The sequence below is a fragment of the Pleurodeles waltl genome, chromosome 10, assembly GCF_031143425.1.
Source record: "Pleurodeles waltl isolate 20211129_DDA chromosome 10, aPleWal1.hap1.20221129, whole genome shotgun sequence".
NCBI lineage: Eukaryota > Metazoa > Chordata > Amphibia > Caudata > Salamandridae > Pleurodeles > Pleurodeles waltl.
The window spans coordinates 747,533,709-747,559,919 of record NC_090449.1 but is presented as its reverse complement, the minus strand read 5'-3'; the positions used below and the strand labels follow the sequence as shown (position 1 = coordinate 747,559,919).

Here is a 26,211-nt window from a genome sequence, read left to right as displayed (position 1 = left end):
GGTTAAAACAATCACAATACTTAAAAACAGATATAAGAAGTGTGGGAGCACTATCATCTTAATGAGAGCAATACACCCTGCAATGGACAGTGGTAGCTGGATCCATCTGCCAATCTGTGTAGTGAGCTTGTCAACTGCAGGGCCATAGTTTAGGTATATTACCTCATCCTTCTGTCTGCAAAATAATTCCGAGCTATTTAGGGAGGTCAACACACCTGCGAAGGAGGTATTCCAGATCACATAGGACAGTGGTATCCGTGAACAGGAAGAGTGCAGATTTGCTCCAGTTTATAGAGACTGGAGAGAAGCCCCTATTGTATGATTTCTCAGATGGTAGGTGGGGTGTTAGGGTGACATGCATGAATAACTAAATTTCATCAGCATATGCAGATGCCAAGAGTGGTCCTTTGCAAAATTGCATCCCTTTGTCCATGTGGTGTTCTTGCAGATGTCAGATCAGTTATAAAAAACATTGGGGAGAGGGGCACCCTTGGCGAGTGCCTCTGGAGACAGGAAAGGCGGCAGTGAGTTGATCATTCACTCTCAGCGAGGCTGTGGGACCTGCAATAAAAGTATAATGAGGTCATGGAAACGGTGGGGTAGTCCGAATTTTAGTAAGAGTTGCCCTCAGGAATGGCCATTCCAAGGAATCAAACCCTTTTTCAGCATCAAGGAGGGCAAACGCAGCTGGAAGAGTCGGGAGATTTGGTTCAGGACCACAAATATGGTGCAGAGGTTAATGACAGTGGAATGATCTGGCACAAACCCCATTTGAATGGGGGACATAATTTGCTCCATGAACAGGGTCAGGCATGTTGCAATGACTTTAGCCAAGATCTCATTGTCATAACTGAGAAGGGACAAGGGCCTTTATGAGGTGCATAGATGGGATGGTTTACCAGGTTTAGAGAGAAGCGTGATGACCGCTTCACGTAAAATAGGCAGAAGAATACCATCCTCAAGGGCCTCAGCATAGACCTCTGAGTATGGGACTAAAACATGTTTGAATGCCTTGTATAAGTTGTCTGTGAGGCCATCCAGGCCAGGGATCTAGACCCACCTAAGGCATCAATTGCCTGTGTAATTTCCCCACAGGTGATGGGGGAAGCCAAAAATTGCTGCTGTCCTTCAGATAGCCATACCATTGCTATCTCGGCTATGTACATGCCAATTGCCTTAGTGTCACCTGACTACTGCACAGTATATATTTGCTGGCAAAAAGTTAGAAACGTCTGGGCTATACTGGTGTCCACGACAGTTGTGCCTTCCTCAGTAAGGAGGCTTGTTATGTAGGTGTTTTGGTAGTTAGGGTGTAGGAGCCACTTTAGAGTACAGCCTGGTCCTTCTGCCATGCTGTAGCGGTGGGTGTGAGCTTATTTACCTAGATAGGCCAGTTTTCAGTCAGCCACGCCCCTGTAGCAGGATTGAACGCCTGCTACGTTGGGCAGTCTGTGCGCAGTCTATCGCGGTGGAGTCAATGGCCCGTAGACCCCCCTCCAATTGGGACAGGTCACTGTGGATGCTCCTCAGAACCCCTGCATGATTAGATATGCAGTCACTCCAGATATAGGCCTTGAGGACCTCCCACATGTAGCAGTTTTGGCTACTGAGCCAGAATTTAGCTCGAAATACTTATTAATAGCCTCTAAGAGTTCAGATTTGAATACAGCATTTTGGTGTGTGTTTTCTGGAAAACTCCACTGTCAGGGCATAGATTCTGAATACGGGATGTTCAGCGTGCACTGAATAGGGGTGTGATCAGAGAGAGTGCGGGGTAATGCGCCAACATTGGTTAGCCGGAGAAATAATCTATGTGGGTCCAAGTATCATGGGGACACGAATAGAACTTGTATCCCCTGGCATATGGATGTCGCCGGCGTCTGCTATCAGAGAGTTGGTATGTGTCAATAATGTCTTGTAGTGCAAGGCACGAGAGGAGGGTGTCACAGTATGGGAAGGCGAAGCTGGCCAACAGAGGGGGGGAAGACAATGAAGACCGTCACCTGCCATAGGCTCTCACCATCTATGTCCTTGTGTTGCGGTGTAGTACAGGCCTGATCTCCACACACAAGACCAGGTCAAATGTGTTGGTGGGCCCGCTACCATGAAGGCCTCAGTGCAAGCTTGCTTTTCACTGAATTCAGGGTGCCACTCCGGTTCCCAGAGGAGTCCCTATAGCAATGCCAACCTTTCCCTTAGGCTTGACTGCAGCCCCAGTTGTCACGGGGCCTCTGGAGACCAGGTCAGGCCACAGTGGTCTGCCACTGTAGTGTGCCTCAAAGGGGCCCGCAGAACCCAAATCTCATCTAGTTGCGCGGTAGCTCACACCCACACAGCAGTGCATGCGATGTATGGTGTTGATGGCGGATAAGAGCTGAGCTGCTGCAATAAAGGGTACATGAGCTTCAATCCTGTGAGGCCATCTTGGCCCCTGGCTTAGCCACACCCCCTTTACAATGTTTTGAGGAAGTAAGATTGTACAGGAAAATGTGGAGTAGAGAGAGAAAATTAAGTGAATAAGAATGGTTGCCAACAAAGTGATAGAGGTGTGTGGTAGACACAGGATGACTAAGAGATGTGATAACAGATGTTTTCAATATGTGATTCCTTAGTAAAAATGACCTCTCTTGAGACTGCAACTCAATGTTATTGAATTACACTTTTGGTGGTGTGCAGGCTATCAAAATGGGTGGAAGCTGCCCAACATGCACTGTGAGGCAAAGACTGTGGCAAAGCAATTACTCAAAGAACAGATCCCACAATATGCTCTTTCCATGTGTGGAGAGGGAGCCAGGTGCACATTTTTAAGGATGAGATCTTGAAACTGATTTGTGAGGGTCCTGCTGGTCTTAAACAAGCTGTGGATGTTGACAGGTTTATCTCATACAGAAAAGGTGAGCGCACCAGAGGAGGGCAGCAAAGACCCCAAGACCCTGAAGACGAACTGCCCAGTCAATGGTCACCGCTAGTAAAAACAAGTCAAACAAATGACAGAACTGTATGTGCTATAATGAAATAAATAGATAGCCACTTTGATATCTACAGTATGTCTGCGGAAAGAGGGCTTACGTCTTGTTACCAGTTGGGAGTGGATTCTGTTAACTAGCTTTGGTATCTCCATGTATATATTTCACATAACAATTGTAGAACATGCATTTCTGCTGCCGAAGGAGATTCCGATTTTCAAGGCAGCACCCAATGTTACACATTTACAGTGTATGTGCGGAGGATCGTGGCCCCCCCTCCCGCCAGCAGCGTGCTGCAAAACCTTTTAAACAAAACGATAATAAACTATGTTCATTATCGTTTTGTTTAAAAGGGGCGGGCCATGGGGGTGACGTGCACTGGGGGGAGTGCTCAGCACTCCCCCTCAGTGTGCATGTGTGTTCCTGCGGCTGTCTCGGGACGGCCAAACACACATGCGCTGTAGGCTGTCTCCACAGGCTCCCAGTCTGCCCGGGAGCGCCCTGACTGGGCGCCCTCTGCCAAACCTGACACTGCTTTGGGCAGCGTCAGGATTGGCCGCAGGGCAGGCTGGGAGCCTGTGCCTGCATCCAGCCTGCAAGGAAGAGGAGCGCAGCGCCGGACCGTGCAGAACAGGTAAGTGTTTTAAAAAAAATTAAATTAAATTACATTTTAGCTGCCCCCCGGTGCCTCTTCCCCGCTCCGCCCCTTCCGCAGCCCGGGAGACGCTACTGCACATTTATCCTAGAATGTGCAAGAACTTATATTAGATATTATATTACACGTATGAAAGGTTTCACACAACGGAGAAGAAATTGACAAAGAAGGATTTGGAGGGAGAAGATAGAAAACAACCTAGGTAGCTGAGGAAATGGACTACTGGGATCTTTAATTGTGATTTTCTTTCTTTTATTAACAGGTGGCAGGTCTAGTTCATGCTCAGTGTGCTTAAATGTGGGAAATAATTGTTGGAGCTTTGGAGGTTACAATCAACAATTAGAGACAAAGGGGAAGAAATAGATAGAGGGAGTACGAATTTCAAAAGGTGGTCAAATGTTTGAATAGTATTGAGTGATGATATTGGCACTCTAGTGTCAAAAGGAGGGAATTGTGAGTGCCTGGGCTGAAAACTAAAGGCCAGATTTACAATTGAGTGGCGCATCAGCTTTGATGAGACACTTTTCTTGCACTCCCCTGTGTCCACCTAACAACACCATGTGTGCACTATATTTACAATACGGTGCACCATGGCACTTATTTCCACAAAAACATCATAATTTCTGATGCTAATGTGGCGCTTTGCTGGATTAGCACCATAACTTATGGCGCTAGTGCGGCAATGCATTAGGGAGGCCCATAGGCTACTTTGGGCCCGACACTTTAACGCCTGCCCTAAGCAGGCATTAAAAATGACAGAAAAAATGTTCCAGTGAAATCTTGTACATTTCACTGCTTGATATTTTGCAGCCTACCTGCATGGGAATGTCCCCCTTTCATACAATATCCCTGGAGCAGGTATAATGTGGTGCAAGGGGTGTCAAAGTGGCACAATGCTTTCATTGTGCCACTTTGGAAATATGGCGAACACCACATTAGCGTAAAAAGAAAATGATGCTATTGTGGGGCTAAGAGGCGCTAGGGCCTTGTAAATCTGGCCCTAAATTGGCTCCATTTTGCTTGTGGCACATGAACCCATTGCTACAGCACTGACACGTGCATAAGCTTCAGTGACTAATAATTGATGATGTTTTGCAGAGCTCAGCTTCCTGTGGCATGGGAAGACTGGAGAGTGTGATACAATGTTTTTGATGTGGCATTTGCAAGTGTACCCCAAGGTTTCAACCGCAGTGGGAAGAATACACTTTTTACAAATGTTACAAAGGTATCAGAAAGGAGTTGTATAATGAATAGACAACTGTTTGTCTTGCCTTAAAACTGAACTGTTAGTAAATTCCCATTGCGGAACAAGGGTATACATGCCTGTGTCTAGAGTTTTTTGTCATACATTCATTTGGAGCTCTGGAGCTCCGAGTGTCATTCACTTTCAAATAATGATCCTGCTTATGAATTTTATTTGAAATTTGCCGGCGTTGAAACCCATTCATACACAACTATTTAAAAATCATGTGCTCTATACATTCATGCCATTTTCAATTTAGATCATACATGAACAATGTCCTCTTGGACTCAGAGTCTTGGAAACCTCTAGACCAGTCAACGGAATCCACCATTCAATGCAATATAATTTTACCCTACCAATATCTAATATTTGGAAAAAAAGAGAACAATGGACTGTTAAAGGTTGCTGTCAATTACATATATTCACAATTCATGTACAGTAGTCAGTGAATAAGCTGATAAAGTGCAGACGATGAGGTACTCAAAAAAGTGATTAAATATTTACACATTATATGTCATAAGACACTGTACATTCCCCTGGCTCTTTACATTATGTGCAAGTGCACAGAGTAGGAAGCTGTAGGATAGTTCGCAATTCCTACTAATATTTTTATATTTGGAAACCAAAAGGAGAGGGGGTTGTCAACGTTTCTGCCCCATACCTTGGTTGCAAGCCTATTGTGCATGGTGGCCTTCTGGTATGCGGATGCTCTCACCGCTTTCTAAGTCTTTTTGTGAAGTGTGGATGGTACCCCAAGAAGCATGCCAAGTATTGGGTACTTAAGATGGGATGGTGGACTACACAGAACACAGATCTGAGAAAGAGTCAAAATGTCAGTAACACCCCAACCTCCCTCCCCACCAACCACCACCTAGGTTTCAGGACCTAGTCTTGTCTAGAGGTTTCCAAGACTCTGAATGAGTCCAGTGGGACATTGTTCACTTATTAGATATTGAGCCTGGTCCCCCTAGGCATATGGGGTTGTCCTTGTTTGGTGTTGCACACAACTTCACTTTATGACATATTTATTATAGTCACCCTGGGTGCATAATGGCTAACACCCATAAGATGTTGATGCAGGGGATTGATGGCTTGCACTGAATTCAAGATGTCTTCTCATTGTGTTTTTTCTTTACAATTGAAATATGCAATTATATATCCATCATTTTTTAAGTTAAAGTGTATTCACTTTGCTATGTTTACTTTTTTGTACAAATACCTTCCACTCGTAATATCTGCGCTACTTATTCCCGCTGTACCCACAAAGGTAAAGTGGGTGGAGTATAGAAACCTGTGATTCATAGTGCATTGACCAAGAGGTGCTTCTTAGAGATGAAAAAACCTATGCTGTCCACAGTATTGTTCCTTGTTACATTTATTTAGGATTTGGCGATGTTCAGGAAATGGGATGAGTTTCATTTCTGCAAAGGTCTTCTGGATGTTCCTTCCAGGGATTCGCATCAATCTGGGAAACATTGTTTATTCTTCAAAGTGTTTTGGGGAAAGTGATTTCTTAAGGGTAAATTTCTGGTTGGAACGCACCTTCTATACCAATGTTTCCCAAACTGTCGGTCCCAGCAGGTTGTCAAATGTCAAATGTCATGCTATGTCTTTTGGCCAAATGCTTCTTATTTTCTGAACACGATTATTGAGGTTTACAAACCCCTCTCACTTTGCATTAAAGAAAAGTGAATTGAATTATGTGACAATCTTTTTTGGGTACTGAGAACGTGAAACGAAAGGCCATAGTACTTAATTTGTTTGTAACACACAACAAAATGTAAATGCTGGTAAATGAACTGTACAAACTCAGCAGTTAGGAAAAAAAAGTGAAGCATATTGTTATATAATTCTGAAAGTGATGGAAAACAGAAATGTAATAGGATTAAAACAAATCAGGACACTTTTCTTTTTAATGCTCAAAAGATAAATATTCACTGAAGCCTGATTAACCGCACTTATCATTTGTGGGCAATGACATTTTATCAGTAAAACCGTATGCCTGTGCAATGCAGTGACCATTTCAATGGAAAATGTGCTGCCTGTAAATGACAGTGCACTACCACACAATGCTTTAGTTACATTAAAAAAAGCCTAACTTATGTCCATTAAGGCATGGTGGGTTGCAAATGTATGTCTTTCTGAAAATTGGGTTGTGTTTCTAATTTGGGAAGTACAGTTCTAAAGCATACCATGAGAAATGAGGGTCCTTTTTCAACATAGGCTTTATGGGGTATTGAGAGAAACTTATATAGCATTCTCCACACCACTGGGAGCCACTGTAGTTTTATCAGTAAATGTGTAATGTGCTCCCTGATCAAACTGCCTTTTGCCAGCTTGGAAAAGCAAACGTGATGGGTTGAATGCTTGAATGAATCTAGCCTGGCAGTTATTCAGACCACATTACAGTGCATCATTTTTTGGTCACACTGTTACTCCTGACAGAGACTAGCCTTGTGCAACTGAAGCTATTTCTGTTCTAATGGGAATAATCCACCCCCAATACCCAGGTCAGGGCCCCTCTATATTGGAACACAAGCATACCCAGACCATTCTCAGATTTGTTAGGCCTACTACATGAGGTGTAGGCTAAGTTCGGTGGCACAGTGAGTATTAGACCTGACAGCCTTACGGTAGTCTTTCCCCAAATTTTGCCTACCTCCCTCCATTTTCTTTACCTCGTTTTTGCGGGTTTTAGGACTTTGCACACTTTACTACTGCTAACCAGTGCTAAAGTGCTTGTGTTCTCTCCCCTAAATATAGTAACATTGGCTTCTACCCAACTGGCATATTTAATTTACCTAGAAGTCCCTAGTAAAGTGCACTATATGTGCCCTGAGCCCGTAAATTAAATGCTATTAGTGGGCCTGTAGCACTGATTGTGCCACCCACAAAGGGAGCCCCTTAACCATGTCCCAGGTGTGCCATTGCAAGCTCTGTGTGTGCCGTTTCACTGCCACTTCGACTTGGCATTTAAAACTTCTTGCCACCCCTAAAGTCCCCTTGTTTACATATCTATCACCCCTAAAGTAGGTCTTAGGTAGCACGTAGGGCAGGGTGCTATATAAGTAAAAGGCAGGACATATACTTATAAGTTTTACATGTCCTGGTAGTCAAAACTCCCAAAGTCGTTTTTTCCCTATTGTTAAGCCTGCTCCTCTCATAGGCCAGCATTGGTAATTCCCCTATATACTTTTAAGTTATAATTTCTGATCTGAAAGGAGTGGCATTGTCATGTTTGGTATGGTTGGAGTGGTGGTGAGAAATCCTGCTTACTGGTGAAGTTGCATTTAACATTAACGTTTTAGAAATGCCACTTTTAGAAAGTAGGCGTTTCTCAGAACTCACTGCTCTCTGTGCCTTGCAGCCTGTCTCCAATCCACGTCTTACCTGTGTTGGGTGACAGCTCCCCTTGCACATTCCACCCAGACAGCCACAAACACACTCAGCTGCATCTCAATTCATTTGCATACTCCTGGATCTTCCTGGGCAGGAAGGGTAGAGGGGCTCTCACTTACACTTCAAAGGCACATTTCGGTATATATACTGGGTCTGTGACCAATCAACACATCACCTCTGCACCACCAGTAAAATCGATGTATCACTTTACTTTCCAACGCATCACCTTTTCTGTGGCCCTCTGCATTGTTTTGTTTGACATATCTCAGGTACTGTGAGTTAGAAAGATACAACCACTGGTTATTAAGGATTAAGACTCATCTAAACCTTGAAAAAGTGATTTCTTGACTTGTGAATATTGGATTTTTGTCATTTTGGTCTTGTTTTATTCAGATAAATATATATTTTTCTAAACTGGTGTGGAGTACTTTCTGTGGTGTTTTCACTATGTTACTGTATGAGTTACTGCACAAGTACTTTACACATTGCCTTCTAAGTTAGGCCTTCCTGCTTTGTGCCACACTACCGGAGGGAGAGCTCAGGATAATTTAGGTTGTGTTGTGACTTACCATGGCTAGTCTTGTGATCCCTATTTGGACAGGGTGGATACCTCTGCCAACTAGAGACCCACATTCTAACAGTGAGCAAGGGATCTGCTTTTGGGTATAGCCATCACACTTAGAGCATCTCACTAGAAACATAAAAAGCTGATGTGTGCAACTCTTTGAATTAGTCTCAGCCACTGGTAATTCTAGTCCATTTTAGCCTTTATACCACTCCAAACAGATCAGTCATATGCAAATCAAACTTGACCGTGATCCCCTAGAAACAGTCCAGCCCTAACAACAAGGCCAGATCTGCTCTAGATGGGAACACAAGCAACCCAAGACAACGTGCAGCCTTGTTGGTGCTTAGATATCATTCTCAATTGATTGTATGTGAACCAGCTGAGTTTTGGGGATGCCTCTATAGTGATGGTGACAGCTAACAAAAGAGATCACAACTGGGCAGTGGGATGCTGTTAACAATAGTAGGGCTGTTAAAAGCTGGGACCATTCCTTTCATGTCTTCTGTCTGTCCTTCATCATATTAGATGCAGGGGCGGATAGTGCACATAAGACATCTTGCATCCTACGTCTGCTCTGGAGACTTGGTTGACTAATTTGTTCAGGTTCATTGATTAGGGACCTGATTTAGAGTTAGGCGTTAGTGTTACTCCGTCACAAGCATGAAGGATATCCTGTCCACGGTATTACGATTCCCATAGGATATAATGGGATTGGAATACAGTGGACGGGATATCCACCACATTTGTAACTGAGTAACCACATCCGCCAAACTCTAAATCAGGTCCAGGTCATTGTCATAAAGTAAGGACTGCAGCTATGAAGAGAGATGAGGAAACATAGTCCAGATTAGCTACTGGTAATCTTCATCAACCGCAATCCAAGTCTTAATTGTTATAATCCTGTATTCTGTCCCACGTGATCCCTTTCATATGCTCTCATTTCCAGTGTTGAATCTCGGGATGAAGAAGAGGAATGACTAGAGGAGAACACATTGATTGGTCAAAATTCAAGATGGCAGCTAGGCTAAAAAAAGTTCCTCAGAATTCTAAGGGAATTAAGGGCCTTTTAGAATGGCCAAAGTGGTTGCCTTTTTTCAGCCCTGAACGCTCATATTGTAAAAGCTATGATGAGGAAGAATTAGATTTGGAGTAATGAACATTTTGATAAGTGTTTTTGTGCTCACTTCTTACAAGTTCAAAAATAAGCTTCTGCCTTGGGGATTTTTATCGTTATTTTGGAGGTAGAGCTGTAATATACGTAATTTTGTAATCTGTGTTACACCACTGTTGGAGGTTATTCAAGAGGTATTATTCAAGGCAGTAAAACATACAGTACGTCTTCATACCAGGACGGAAAAACAGCTTTCCTAGCACTCTGAGCCCCATACCTTGAATGGTTGGAAAAATTAGACAAAACAGGAGTAGATTCTATTGATTAGAGATCTCATGAGATTACAACCGAAGAATTCTGTAAATTTAAAGGCCCGGACAAACTGTTGGTGTAAATGGAAGAGAACAGGATGAAAATCAAATGAGTCTGAGGGTCATATAACACCCAAGAATAAAAACTATCCTTCCAACAATTGGGCTTGTGGTACTCATCTATTTTTTAATGAGCTGAGCTTATCTTAGAAACACATAACTTATGCAAAAAGGGAAAAGTGTGCTATATGTTTTATAATAACTTAATTTCAAATGTTGAAACCTTCTCCTTTTTCGTTTTAGGAGACTGTGAAATGGCTTTATGCGGAGGAGTAAGCTGTATTATGCACCCACACATGCATATCTCGCTCACAAAAGCAAGAATGCTTTCACCAGAAGGAATTAGTAAACCATTTTCTAAATACGCTGATGGATATGGAAGAGGAGAAGGTTGTGGCATTGTTTTACTGAAGCCACTCAAAAAGGTAACTTTTATTATTGTACTTCCAAATAGTTTGTATGATATATTCAAAGTTCAACCAGTGCCTCACTCGTCCTAAAATAGTAAGTCTGTAGTTAATTCCAAAAGAAAAAAAAAAAACATTGGGTGGCTGGTCAACCTAAGTCTGAATCTGAATCTGTTAGCACGTCAGCACCTTACTAAGTAAACTTACAAGGGGACGCGTTTAGGTCGATGAACCTTTGGACCACGTTCGAGGACTTCCCAGTACGAGATGTCTTTTTATCATCACAAATCAATAGATCAATAACTCAATCAATAGTCACAATAACTAATCATCAAACTAATCAATAACATTTAGTATGAATCAATAAGTCGAACACACCATGACCTTCCAGTCATGAATAACCACACCGATTTAGTTAAGTGTTAGGTTATTTATTTCCCTATTGGTTACAATCTAATGTAATTTCTGTTAATCTCATTAGCAATTCATCTCATTAGTAACTCTTCAGATTTGCAATTAGAACGCAATTAGTCAATGCATAGAGAATATTCATTCAGTATCAACAAGTCATTAATATGAAGCAGCTTAGCAAAGTCTCAGTAGTACATGATTCAACAAAGCAAGAACTCAGCCATTTGTCTATTTGCGTAGGATATTTGTGAACACCTTAACTAACCTCAAATTAGCATTAGCATGTTGGGCTTCATGCCAAATATTTTAGCAAACACGAATTTGGAAAACATCTAAACTATGGCCTCTATCAAAAGAGCAGCTGGTACCTAGAAAGGAAAGGCAAACAGACAATTTACAATTTTGCATCAGATAGTTACCAATCCAACAGATCAGCCATCAGCGTCAGTCTTCGTCCTCAGGACATCAGTCGATTCGCCCTCAGCAGAGATAGGACGGGGCAAAGTCTCGATATAGCATAGCTAAGGAATAGGATCTTCCCTCATATGGAGGAGAAGTAAGTAAAAGTATAAGTAAGAAACTGGTAGAGGATGGTTTAAGGTAACAGGAAGAATAAATGGCAAAGTCTCAAAAGAATGGTCCTTTCTCCTTGGGTCAGGCGGTTAAATCAAAAATGCCTAATTTGCCCTTAACTCCTCACTGGGTGATAATTGGTGCATCGTTATCTCTATCCAATAATTTTCCACGCACTTCACCAGAATTTTCCACAAACCACAGTTCTCATGTCGAGGATTGGTCCATGTTATTGACGTCTTCATCGGTTGGAATGTCAGGTAAGAAAAGTTACACTTTGCGCTCCAGTCAGTGTCTCCATTGTTTTCTCCTACTCCGGGCAGCCTTGCACCTGTTACGAATTACACTGTTGTATTCAGCAAGAATGTCTCCTTGAGCAAGTCGGTTCTCATGAGAAAGAATTTACTAGGGCTACACACACATAACTTCTGGAAAAGTACAGCTTTATGTGCTTCAGATAAAACAGCACATTGCGCTTTGGAAAAATACAGGTTAATATGAGACCAGGCAACTAGGCCCAGACCCTCGCTAAGCTAAGGCCTATCAATTAATAAGCAAACTCTTATTATATATCTAGTTACATTGCGCTAATACAAATTCAAAACATTAGTACATAATTAATTCAGAATTAACAACCTTCATTAGTCTTTGTATACATTGGTAGCCACTCCCCGTGGGCACATTTCAAATGCATGCATTATTTTCTATGTTAACACATTTTCTATGCAGCTTCATCACACAATATTTTGCAAGCTTTTCATGTTAAGATTGCTCTTAAAAGTCACACTCCAACAAATCGAACTAACAACATGATAATACAAGACGTTCTAGTACTTAATTAGACATGCCTATTTATTTGTTGTATTTTGGAGCCCTCTGCATGTCTTAAGTAGTCAATCAATCAATCAAATAGCTTTATTTGAACATTTGGTCATGATCATAAAATCAAATACAGTTAATACTTCGGCGTAATAAACTGTTGAGATGCACATTAATCATATTACCATTAAAAGACAGGAATATCAGCATAAATTTTACGAAAATATCACAATATAAAATTTGACTTTAAGAAGAGGGCGCTGCCATCTGATTTCAGAAAAGCATAAACGTTTTGACACGAAGGGTGTTTTAAGAAAGGAACCAACACAAACCTCAGGTGTGCTCAGTAATTGCAGATACACAGTGAACCTCGTCGGACTCGAGGCCTTCAAAACAGGTACTAGGATGTTCTTGGTAAAACCACAACAGAATTTACAGAAAAAGATAAATAGAAGGACGCTCTGGGGGGGGGGCTTTCCATCACAGGGACAGACAAGAATGAACAATCAATCACACTGGACTGGAGGAAACAAAGTTAACATCTTACGATCCTCAACCTAAATGTGGTTAAAAGAAATCTGTCCCATTTGTAAATCACAAAGTCACAGTACAGCTGCAGACCTAAAGTGGTTTGGATTAAGACATAGGCCCTCATTACGACCCTGGCGGTCGGTGATAAAGTGGCGGTAATACCGCCAACAGGCTGGCGGTAACTACCACCAAATTATGACCATGGTGGAAAGATCTCCGAAAGACAGCCAATGTACCACACCAACCGCAAGGGTAGAAACAACAGGCACTGCGGCGGTAGCCGGCAACAGCCAGGCAGAAGTCAAAGTTCCGCCCACCATATTACAACAACACAATCCGCCACCTTTTCCGGGGCGGTACCAACGACATCAAAAGCCTGGCGTAAAGAGACCTCAGAAGTGAAATGACTCACCTTTGGAGACACAGGGAAGAACCACGCTGCCATGGAACCTGAACTGCAAGTCTTCCAGATGATATTCTACGTTCTGCTCCACCACTAACACCAATGCCGGCAAACATGACGACAGTGAGTACAGCCACCTAGCACACAAGGGAGGGGGGAGGAAAACGAGAGTGACACACACATGCACTATACACACCCCAGACACACACACCATACACACAACCAGCTTCCCAAGAAAACAAGTTAATCCCCCTAAATCGGCTGAATATTGCAAGCACAAAAATTATTTACCAACGTGATTGTAGTAAGCTCAACACAGTAGAAATATTAATTTAGGCAATGTAACAGATATACACAAATGTACAGAACAAGTGACACAGCCCAGTCCTCATTTTGCGTGGGCCACATGACCACAGGCCAAAGTCCAAGGCCCCACTTGTCACCTGCAGCAACATGGAAAGAACACTGCAGGGGCATCAGTTGGTAAATAGGCAGGCACCTCAGGGGGATGGGGCATGGGCACCTCAGCCGGGAGCTGAAACATGACCACTGGTTCTGGAGGGAGCAACATGCCCTGTGCTTTGTCCTGGGGAGTGCAAGGCCACAGTCTCTCGAGTGGGTGTCTTGCCCACTGGTTCTGGAGGGGGCAACATGCCCTGTGCTTTGTCCTGGGGAGTGATGGGCCACAGTCTCTCGAGTGGGTGTCTTGTCCACTGGTTCTGGAGGGGGCAACATGCCCTGTGCTTTGTCCTGGGGAGTGATGGGCCACAGTCTCTCGAGTGGGTGTCTTGTCTACTGGTTCTGGAGGGGGCAACATGCCTTGTGCTTTGTCCTGGGGAGTGATGGGCCACAGTCTCTCCAGTGAGTGTCTTGCCCACTGGTTCTAAAGGGGGCAACATGCCCTGTGCTTTGTCCTGGGGAGTGCAAGGCCACAGTCTCTCGAGTGGGTGTCCTGCCCACTGGTTCTGGAGGGGGCATCATGCCCTCTGCTCGGTCTTGGGGAGTGCAAGGCCACAGTCTCTTGAGTGGGTGACTTGCCCACTGGTACGGGAGTGGACAGGCCGCACAACAGCCCATGGATGCAAGATTACATTGCGTCCGCCGGCGGTAGCAGCTGCACTGTGTTGGTGGGAGGCTCCTGCACATCCCCTGCACCCTCGGACCGATGCACTGTGGTAGTGCTGCTGGTGGTGGGAGGCTCCTGCACATCCCCTGTACCCTCGGATGGATGCACAACCATGGTTGGTGGTGGGGGCTCCGTCACAGCTGCTGGCCCAGGCTCCTTGCCTTTCCTGCCTCCTAGTGCAGGCTCCTTGCCCTTTTTGCCTGCTGGTGCAGGCTCCTTGGCCTTCCTGCCTGGTGGTGCAGGCTCCTTGCCCTTCCTGCCTGCTGGTGCAGGATCCTTGGCATTTCGGGTGGCAGGTGCAGGCTCCTTGCCCTTCTTGCCTGCTGATGCAGGCTCCTTCCCCTTTAGGCTGGCTGGTGCAGGCTCCTTCCCCTTCAGTAAATGTGGCCTGGATTCCTTTCCACCACGAGTAGGTACGGATGGAACGGGACCCATTGACTGTGTGGCTGAGGTGCTTGGCTGGGTTCATGATACCCTGGCCATACGTGCAGGACGGGGGGAGGGACAGGGAAGAGGTCAATGGTGGATAGGAACAGTTTTTTTGAGACATTGGGGTGGGAAGAGGGAAAAGAATGGGAGTGGAGGATGAAGGAGTGGTTGTTGGAGGTGTCTGTCTGCTGGATTTGGGTGCAGGTGCATGGGCTGTGTGCTGTTGTGAGGTGGATGGTTGTTGGGTGTCTGAGTTCTTGCGTTTGTGTACTTCAGGAGGGGGACACACAACAGTGGAAGAGGACACAGGGGACATGTGGATGGATGTTGTGGAGGTGTCTGCGAGTGAGGTGTGTGTTCTGCTTGGTGTGGTGATGATGCTGGTGGTGGATGATGATGTAGTGCATGCAGTTGTGGGTGTGGACGTAACTAGGTGGGAGGTGGAGGAGGAGGAAGAGGGGGAGACAGTGGAAATAGTGGATGTTGTTGTGTCTGCAACTGGATGGTGTTTGTGTGAGTGTCTGTGGGATGAAGTGTGGTGCTTGTGTTTGCCTGTGACACTCTTGGGTGTTGTCTTGTGTGCATGCTCATCTGCATGTGTGCCTGGGATGGGTTGGGGTTGAGGAGAATGGGACTGGGAAGTGGAAGTCGCAATGGGGACGGTAGAAACAGGGACAATGGCTGCCATCAGAGAGGATGCCAGAGCCTGAATCGACCTCTGTTGGGCCTCCAATCCAGTGTGAAAGCCCTCCAAGAATGCATTAGATTGTTGCATCTGGGCTGCCAGCCCATGGATGGCGTTCACAATGGTTGACTGCCCTACAGAGATGGATCTCAGGAGGTCAATAGCCTCCTCACTCAGGGCAGCAGAGCTCACTGGGGCAGGGCCGGAGGTGCCTGGGGCGAAGGAGATGCCCACCCTCCTGGGTGAGAGGGCACAGGCAACTTTCTGAGGGGCTGCTGGGAGGGTGGTACTGGTATGGGGAGAGGCAGATGTACCTGTAGCTAGGGCGGTCACAGAAGTGTCTGCCACCACCAGGGAGTTTCCATCGGAGGAGGTATCTGTATCTGAAGTGTCCCCTCCAGTCTCCGCCGTGGTGCTCCCCTCGCCCTCCGTCCCACTGGTGCCCTCAGTGTCGGTGGACTCTGCCTCCTGGGTCCTGTGGGATGCAGCTCCCTACGTCGCCGGTGCCTCTGCTCCTCCCCCAGGTGATGCTAATGCACATAAGGACAGGATGACAAAACAAGAAAGGGGGGGAAGAGACAAAGGATACACTGGGTCAATGGCCGACCACCGTTGGCGTACACAGCATCCTCACACACAGGGAACAGGCCTACGCACTATGCATTACACTACCAGTGATATTGCTAGCAACCAAGGCATGGGGGAGGGGCACACACCAGCAAATGCAGAACGCCTGGGAGCCATGCAGCCCTGACCAGTAGTGGATGACTACGAGCTAGGTAGCAGGATTATCCCTTCAGAACCCTAGCCATCAGGGGACCTATGCTGCAATGTCAGGCCTGTCCTAGGGGAACACACTGACACACATCCACCACCCAGTTACCACCCTACCATGCGTAAGTTGTAATGATGGGCACTGTATTCACCCCCTTGTGGCTGCTGTGATTCCCTCAAGCGCCCATCCAGCTCTGGATAGGCCACCGCCAGTGGTGTCCTCTGCTGTCTTCCATGCCCAGCGTCTCAGGTCCTCCCACCGTTTGCGACAGTGGGTGCTCCGCCTGCTATAGATCCCCATGGTCCACACCTCCTTGGCGATGGCACACCATATACCCTTCTTTTGATGGGCGCTGACCTGCAGAGGCAATACACACAGGAAAATACCATTAGACAACGAGTCCAGCCTGTTACACATATGGTCCACCATACCCGTTCCCATCACCATCACCATTGGCACACACATAGCCCAGCACACAACCTGTATGCCACCAAGAGGACAACCACCCAACCCTCTTACACGAGGCCTTCACACACACATCACTCCATGCATTCATGCTACATGCATCGTGCCCATAATGTACTCACCTGTTGGTCTGTAGGCCCATACAGCAGTCCGTACTGGGGTAGGACCCCATCCACCAGTCTCTCCAACTCCTCCAAAGTGAAGGCTGGGGCCCTTCCCTGGTCACACGAGCCATGGTAGGTCCCAGACACAGGTCACAGCAGCACATGCAGTGTAGGTCCTCTCCTAGGTAGCAAGTGAGGAATATGATAGAAAATGGCGGTCACGTCAGCGGAATTACCTCACTTCCACCTGCCCCTCCACACAGGACAGGTGGACACCATTTTGAGGGGGGCAGGCCTCTGGAATAATGTTTCATCTCAAGAGATATTAGCACATACTGGACAAATCACACTGACCCATTACATGTTTACAGAATACAAACTACTGTTGTAGCTCCATTGTTCAGTTTATGACCAGCTCCTCACTCTTTTGTCCCTTAGATTCCTACCGCTGTGGATGAATAGGAGATGGAGACAAACTCCCATGTATAGACCCCTGGTGGACTTGGCAACATTGGAGGACAGGCACATTATCCTTACCTATAGACTTGACTGGGCCACAATCACAAAGCTGTGTGCCCAAGTGGAGCCAGACCTGATATCTGCTATCCGTCACCGCAGTGGGATACCCCCTCTTGTGCAAGTTCTATCAGTACTGCATTTCCTGGCAACTGGTTCTTTCCAAATGACATTGGGCTTGGCAGCAGGAATGTCACAGCCAATGTTCTCAAACGTGCTGACAAGAGTGTTGTCTGCCCTGATAAAACACATGTGCAGCTACATTGCTTTCCCCCAGGTTGAGGATTTGACCACAGTGAAGGGTGAGTTTTATGCAATGGGACATATCCCCAACATAACTGGTGCGATTGATGGAACACATATTGCATTTGTCCTCCCCCTGGCAGAATGAACAGGTGTTCAGGAATCGTAAGAGCTTCACCTCCATGAATGTTCAGATGGTGCGCTTGGCGGACCAGTACATCTCCCAAGTCAATGCTAAGTAACCTGGGTCGGAGGATTGTGTCTTTGTCCTGAGGAATAGCAGCATCACAAATGTGATGTGTCAACTACAGAGACACAGGGTGTGGCTAATAGGTGAGCCCTGGTTCCCACCGAGTAGATGTTGGTGTATGGGTATGGTGTGGGCCATATAGGATAGTGTGTGGCTAAATGTTGTCCCTCAATATTTGCAGGTGACTCTGGTTACCCAAACCTATCATGGCTGCTGACCCCTGTGAAGAATCCCAGCACAATGGCAGAAGAACGTTATAATGAGGCACATGGGTGAACCAGAAGGATCATTGAAAGTATCCGTTGCCTCCATCTAACAGGTGGATCCCTGTGCTACTCACCCAAGAAGGTCTGCCAGATAGTAGTGGCATGCTGCATGTTGCATAACCTGGCCCTCAGACGCCATGTCCCTTTTCTGCAGGAGGAGGAGACTGGAGATGCCTGTGTGCCAGCAGTAGACCCTGTAGACAGTGAGGATGAGGAGACAGAGGATGGGGACAACAGAACACCTGTGATCCGTCAATACTTCCAATCACACACAGGTATGACAGTGTAACTTTACATTTCAATGCTCAGTCTATGTACAGTTAATTTGCAATGTTTGTACCTGTTATAATGAATACATATTTGATATACATGAGATACTTCAAATGTTTTTTTTTCAAAGGGTGTTTATTGAAGTGCTAACATATAGGGGGAAGTGCAATGGGATTGGGTGATGATGGATGAAAATTCCGGGTATTGTTCCAGTCTGTTTGTAGCACAGGTGCAATGTCCATGGGGACATAGGAAGGGGAGCAATGGCAGTTCAAGGTGGACAGGGTGATTGAGTCGGACACAAGGGGGACAATCAGGGGAGTCTTCTTTCCTGGCGGGGGTCTTGGCAAGTGTCTCTGGCTTCTGTCTGCATCACAGGGAACATTTGCGGGGTGGCCTGTGAGTACTGTGGCCGGGCCTCCTGGCCACTAGCGGCAGCAAAGGTGGAAGGCTGTTCAGATGTCTGGCTAGTGGCAGGGGCCCGCTGGTGTGAGACTGCCTCCCTCATAATGTTAGCCATTTCTGCCAGAACCCCTGCTATGGAGATCAGGGTGTTGTTGATGGCCTACAAGTCCTCCATGATCCCCTGGTACTGTCCTTCCTGCAGCCGCCTGTTCTCCTGCACATTGTCCAGGATCTGGCCCATCGTGTCCTGGGAATGTTGATAGGCTCCCAGGATCTCGGTGACTGCCTCCTTGAGAGTCAGTTCCCTGTGCCTGTCCTCCCCATGGCAACAGTGCTTCTCCTATTGTCCCTGGTGGCCTGTGCCTCTGTCGCCTGAACTGTGTGCCCACTGCCACTGACCCAAGGTCCCTAATTGTCTAGGGGGCGAGGTGTGGCCTGAGGTCCCTGTAGAGGTGGACACACTGCTGATTGACGTGTCCTGGGGACAGAGATGTGGGTACTCTGGGTGGGTGCTGTGGTGGTGTTTCCTGATGGGGAGGCTCTGTGGTGGTGTGTGACTGGGCCTGGGGAACTGGCTGTCCAGTGGTCCTGATGAGCCAGGTAGGTCATCCAGATCCTGAAGACCAGAGTTGCTGTCATCACTGTGGGCCTCTTCAGTTGGGGGACTGGATAGTGCTGGCACCTCCTCTCCAGTGACATTGGCTCGAGTACCTGTGGAGATGTAAATGATGTGTTATGGTTTTTGTGTCTGACATATTGTACAGCCATGGGTTCCCCTCTATGGTTGAATTTGCCCTGCCAGCTTTCACTTGTGTATGTTAGTGTATGGTGGGATTGTTAGTTCTCTATGCTGTGCATGCTTTAGTGATGAGTGTCCATGCAGGGCTGTGAGGGGTTTCCATGCATTGGTACAGCATGCAGGGATTGGCCTTGGGATTAGTGAGATGTGATGGTGGAGTGTGTGGGATGGAGTGGAGTGATGGGAGTGAGGGTGAGGGTGAGGACATGTGATGGCACATAGGTAGGGGGGTGATAATAGTAGATAGTTGACTTACCAGAATCCAGTCCTTCTCCGACTCCGGCCAGGCCCTCAGGATGCAGTATTGCCAAGACTTGCTCCTCTCATGCTGTGAGTTGTGGGGGAGGAGGTGGGAGTCCAACACCAGCCCTCTGAATAGCGAGCTGGTGTCTTGGTGCTATGGAACGTACCTTCCCCCGTAGGTCGTTCCTCCTCTTCCTGATGTCATCCATAGTTCTGGGGTGCTGTCCCACGGCGTTGACCCTGTCCACGATTCGCTGCCATAGCTCCATCTTACCTAGCAATTGATATCTGCTGCACCTGTGCTTCAAATAGCTGTGGCTCTACCCTGACGATTTCCTCCACCATGACCCATAGGTCCTCCTTGGTGAAACGGGGGTGTCTTTGTGGTGCCATGGGTGTTCTGTGAGGTGTGTTGGTGAGAGTGTGAGGGGTAATGTGTTGGGGTGTGTGATGTGGGGTGAGTGATGTATAGGTGTGAGTAGTGTGTGGCTCTAGTTGTGTCAGTGGTCTTGGTGTCTCTCTGGTGGCAAAGATTTGTCATCATAAGGGGTTGTGGGTAATGTTGGTCTGTGTTTTATAGTGGTGTGGGTGTGTATGAGTGTCAGGTGTGTGTTGTTTGACTTGCCCATTGTGGTGTTGTTTTGTCTGTGGGTGTCCATTGTGAGCGCAGCGGTATGTACCGCCAATGGTTTATCGCTGTTGAATGTCCGTTTGGGTGATATGTGGGTCAAAATGTGGTGGGTGCTGTTCTGTTTTGCGTAACGGTGTGGGTTTTGATACCGCCAGTTTAGCACTGATCTTTGGGCTGGCAGATTTGTGTGTGTGGCTGTATTCTGTCGGATTGGTGTGTGTGTGTCATAATATGGTGAACGGATTCCACCACCGCGGCGGCAAGTTGGCAGCCGTCAGTGTGGTGGTAAGTGGGATTTACCACCAATGTCACAATGAGGGCCATAATCTTGATTATGGGTTTTTGTCATTTCAACCACCTCTTGTTCCTACTGCCTCCAACCCAAATCAGATCTCTTGATCCCAGACTTTCAGGTTAATTCACGTTGCTCAGTATAGATAGTATAGTTGGTCTTCCCAAAGTTACACTCACCTGCTTGATGTAGTTCACCCATGGGATGCGGTAACCCAAATTGCAGGACAAGCAGTCCTTGATCACCTCCCTATTTAGCGTTGCATGGGTATTACACCAAATTGAACATAACAGAGAAAATGGGGCCAAGTTAATCTGGTCTTCCACATAATCGAATCCAAGCTCCTGATGAATAGCAGAAGTAGAAGAGCTTGGACGCAGACCTAAAAACTGTCTACAGGCTCTATTCTCCTCGGACTGCAGGCCACTAATTGCCTTGTATTCCCAAAGACCAGACCCATAGGTTTACACGGGTAAACAATTCCTCCTATAGACTTCTATGAGTGGCACAATAGCCTTCTTATCTATAATAGAGGCCAGGTTGGATACAAAACCTACAGAATTTGAAAACAGTAACCCCTTCCTAGCAATACATGGGCACCAAGTACTCCCTGAATCAAATGCAACTCCAATATAGGAGAGCTTGTTGGCTCACACACCGCCAGTTTGCTCTGTGTTAGACTTGTCAACCTTAGGGTGGTTTTCCACAAACCTTTGGTCTTCAACCCTCCTATCTTTGTTGATCTCATTTTAGCTGGTCTTAGGCTCTGTGCACTTTACCACTGCTAACCAATGCTAAAGTGCTTGTGCTTGCCCTAAACCGTGGTGGAATTGGCTCACATCCAGTTGGCACATGTAATTTACTCATAGGCACCTAGTAAAGTGACACTGCAGGTACCCAGGGCCTCTAAATTAAATGCTACTTGTGAGTCTGCGTGAAACACACAAAAGGTGATGGGAGGATGCTTCCAATAAGTCTAATCACTGGCAATAGCTCGGCGTAGCACTCCAACCCATCATTCTTTTGCTCATCGTGCCACCTCAGTTTGGACCCAGCCAAATCAGTCTTGACCCTGTTCCTCATGGGATCAGTCCAAACGAAACTGCCAAGCCATGTCTTCCCTGAACCATAACGCAAGCAAACCAGAACCAGCGTTGCCCTTGTTATGGGCTTGTCAGTCAGGTACAGCTTGGCTTCAGTGACACAGTGAGCATGGGACACAAGTCTTTACATAACCATGCCACTTAGGGCAGTACAGTAAACAAACAAATGGTGATGGGAGGCTGCTTGCAATAAGCCTACCTACTGGCAATAGCTTTGGGTACAACTCCAAACCACATTGCCACCTCATTTTGGAATCAGCAAGTAACAATGGAAAGGGATGCGGCTCTGAGTCATTACCAGTAGCTGAGATTAATTCAAGCATTTCATCCATCATTGTTTTGTATGCTTAATAGTGAGCCAGTAGAATATTGTGACACCCACCAAAGTAACCCTTTTAGCATTTCTCAGGCCTGCCTTTGCAGCCTGTGTGCAGTTTTAAACTGCCCTATTGACCAGGCAAAATAAACCTTTTGCTGAGCCTAAACCTTCTGTTTTACTACATATGCCACCCCTAAGGTAGGCCCTGAACAGCCCAGAGGACAGCGTGCAGTGTATTTGAAAAGAAGGACTAGTACCTTTAAATTTGACATGTCCAGATAGTGAAAAATTCATTACAAGGCCTACCTCTCTCATAGGATAACATTGGAGTTACCTTATTACATTAAATAAGCTGTAACTTCACAATAGGAACATGCTAGCATTTGATGTTTGGTGTATTTGAAATGTTAATGAAAAATCATTTTTTATGGTGAATTCTAAATTTAAATTACAATATTGAAAATGCCACTTTTAGAAAGTCGATTTTTTCTGACTGAGCCATTTCGTGCCTGTAGCCTACCTCTTGGTCACATGACTGGGGGAACCTGACAATTGCACTTTGTGTATTTCTCCTAGACAGCCATACATAATAGAGAGTTTAGGTGTTCCTGCATGGGCCATCACTGGTAGGATGGGAAGGTGGAGCTGGGCACAGCATTACTTACATTTGAAAAGGCTATGCCCTGCCTCCACACGAAGGGCTGCACATCCCCTGTAGTTAGTCTGGAGCCAGGACAGGAGAGGAAGAAAATCTGTGCACTTCAAAGGGGAAACTCTAGAATCGTTTTCCACTTCAAAGGAGGACCTGTGGACTTTACCAAGAAGAAGGACTGCTATGCTGTTGAAAGGACTGCTATTCTGCTGGACTGCTGCCCTGCTGTCCTGCCCTGCTACCCTCTTGCCTGGGTAAGAAGGATTGACCTTTATCTCTAAACCCAGGACATCAGAGTGGCTCTAAGGGCTAGATGTCTGGCCTCCTGATCAGAAGCCTCAGGGACATTATAGTCTTCCAGCAATCTTGAGCCCAGAACCTGGATTCTGCTGTTTGTGAGTATTACCATGCATAGTGGTGCCACCCTGCTCCTGGACCCTTAGAAGTGGTCCTAAATGTGCTCTGCCAGCTCATATGTGGACCCAGCAGAACCAACGCATCTCACTTCTCCATGGACTTTCCTGGCGCAAGGACTTTGAATTGCCTTCACAGCCTGCAGCCTCATCAGAACAGATGCTGCGCAATGTATCCTCAACTCTGGAATTTGCATCGCAAATTCTCATCGACTGGATCCTCGAAGATGACACAGGATCTTTTGCTGCAGCCTCTCAGCTCCTTGGAACCAATACATCACCTCAGTTGTGCGGTGCATCCTCAACACAGGACTCCACAACTCCTTGCAACCAGGATTGAAGGTGGTCTGTTCAGCAGGCCTAACTGGGTCCCTTTAGCAGGCCTGCACTCCATCGCAGTTGGCTTGAACTTGTGACTTTGTCTCAGTCTAGCACAACCAGATGTCTACAGTTGGTGTTTTGTGCTTTTTGCATAAATACTTTACATATTGCTCCAAGTTAAGCCTGACTGTTCTGTCCTAAGCCACCAGAGGGTGGCTTGGCACAGAGCAGGGATTGGGATTTGCTGTGACTTCACCCTGACAAGGACAAGGTCTGTGGTTGCTGCTTGAGTAGTGTTTCACCCCCCTCAAACAGTAACCCAATTTCTCACACCCTGGATGACCAAAGTCCTCAATTTGAACTTCCTTGCCCCACCAGCTATAACAAACAGTTGAGTTCCAGGTTCAATGAGGCCATGACATTAATATACACGTCCAACAGAGTTCTAACCTCGTTAGGTCTTCTTGACAAGAAAACAGCATCATCTGCATATGTTTTCATTAGAAGCCTCTTTTTAACTCCCATGGGTTTTAGTTTTGACCAGAGTTTAGACATGACCACACTGTCACAAGCGCAAGAGAGATCCATGAAGGCTTAATCGATGGAGCTATGCTTAGCAGTGGTATATTTACTGATCAGAAGGTGTAAGCTAAGACACTGCTCCATCAACCCAAGCTCTGGTCTAAACCTGTACTGTAGATTTGAGAGTACTGCGGATACGGCACCCATGCTGATAACCTTTCAAATAGAATCCTCCCAATGATCTTCAGTGCAGAATCAAGAAGGGAGATCGGACGATAACAATTAGGGTTCTTGCGACTCCCCTTCTTACACATGGGCACAATGATGACCGATCTCCAGGCCTGAGGTATATCCGTCCTGCGGCCCACGTTAATATATCTAGTCATGAGAGGAGCCACCAAACCTAAGTAACATGGATAAAGGTCCATTGGTACCACATCTGACCCTGGTACTTTATGTATGGGGCTAGTTTTAATTGCCTGAATGGCCTTACCCTTGGAATATTCTATGTCAAGGAGGAAGCTTTGAGGCAGCTGGTCAGTCACCTCTCTACTGGAGGTGTCCATGCAATAAAATGAGCGAACCATTGGTGAGGAGTTATGTTTACAGGCAAGGATGAATTCCCACCAGTAGTTAGCTTGTTTTTATTAACAGTGGGCCAAAACAACCAGGCATCTTATACTTTACTGGAAGTGACTAATTTGTCCCATACTTTATTTTGAAGCTCAAGTTTCCTATTGCAAAGGACTTGCTTATCGTCTTTCTTTCAACTCACGATAACAGCTCTGTCGTTCAAGTATGTGTCAAGTCCCCATGTAAGAGCATACAGGTTTCCTGCATCCAACATCTGACCAAGACTGATGCCGGTCTGCATGAGTCCTAGCAGGCTTTAATGAGTACCCCACATGGTATTGCCCAGATTTACAAAATCTTCACTCAAGCTCACATGGTCTAAATCAAGGTTAAGACACCTTTCAAACAAGGGCCAATGATCAACACAAAGCTTACAATGGATAAACTTTAAGTAGTCATTTTTTAGATGAAGTGTCAGGGGGAGGGACTTCCTTCAAGAAAAGTCTCTGAACACAATTACATTCTCCTGTAATGTTGGTGCTTTGCCAGGCAGAAAACAAGATTGTTGTAGGGAGAGCATCCTTAGGGTGCTACTTGGCTCATAGAGCTACAGCACCTTAAGAAGATCACCAAGAACGTGTATTTGTAAAAAGCAGGTGTTGTATCACACCCTTGCCTGAATAATATGAGTCAGTATAATGATTTCAGAGTGGGAGTGATACTGTAAGGCTGTTTCAGTCCAAATGTGCTGTGATTTTGCAGTATTGACATGACAAATATGGATGCCACTCATATTTGTGGTCGAATGTAGACCACCAAGATATATATATATGTGAGGCACTTGAGAAATAAATGGGCTTTGTCAATATGCGAATCCCATTTTGGAAAATTTTGAGAAACTGATGTACTTCGTAGTAAACGTACCTTTCATATCAAATAACAAGTATAAGTGGTCTTTTGGAATAAAATGGATCCCTTCAATTGCAAGGAGCCTTGAAAAAGTCCTACAAGAGGACGAAAAACGTGTCAGCTGAATCCTGTCAACATTTGCGTGAATATTAGGATGGACTTTTCTTGAACTGTTTAAAACTAGGCTGGATTATATATTAATATGTAAAATCTTTTTTAAGTGTAAATGTATTTGAATCATGATTAGTAAGAATTTTATTTTGCAATGGAAACATTTGTGCTGAATAAATAGAGATAAAAATAGTAATTTGCTACATACCTGTTTATATTTGTAGTAATTACTGTTTCTGACTTAATTTTGTCTTTTGGTTTTTACTCTATCTTTACATATTCTTATTGACATATAGTGACTATTGAATTCATTATTTTGGACAGTTAGGACT

The 26,211-nt window shown here is 45.7% G+C and overlaps 1 protein-coding gene across 1 annotated transcript in view; it reads left to right on the top strand.

The window, feature by feature from the left end:
- LOC138262450 (mycocerosic acid synthase-like) overlaps window positions 1-26,211 on the top strand; it is a 265,495-nt gene that overhangs the window by 143,863 nt on the left and 95,421 nt on the right. The window contains exon 5 of the mRNA XM_069212343.1: window positions 10,557-10,738. Within this exon, the coding sequence (XP_069068444.1) occupies window positions 10,557-10,738 (182 nt within the window). The remainder of the gene's footprint in view (window positions 1-10,556; window positions 10,739-26,211) is intronic.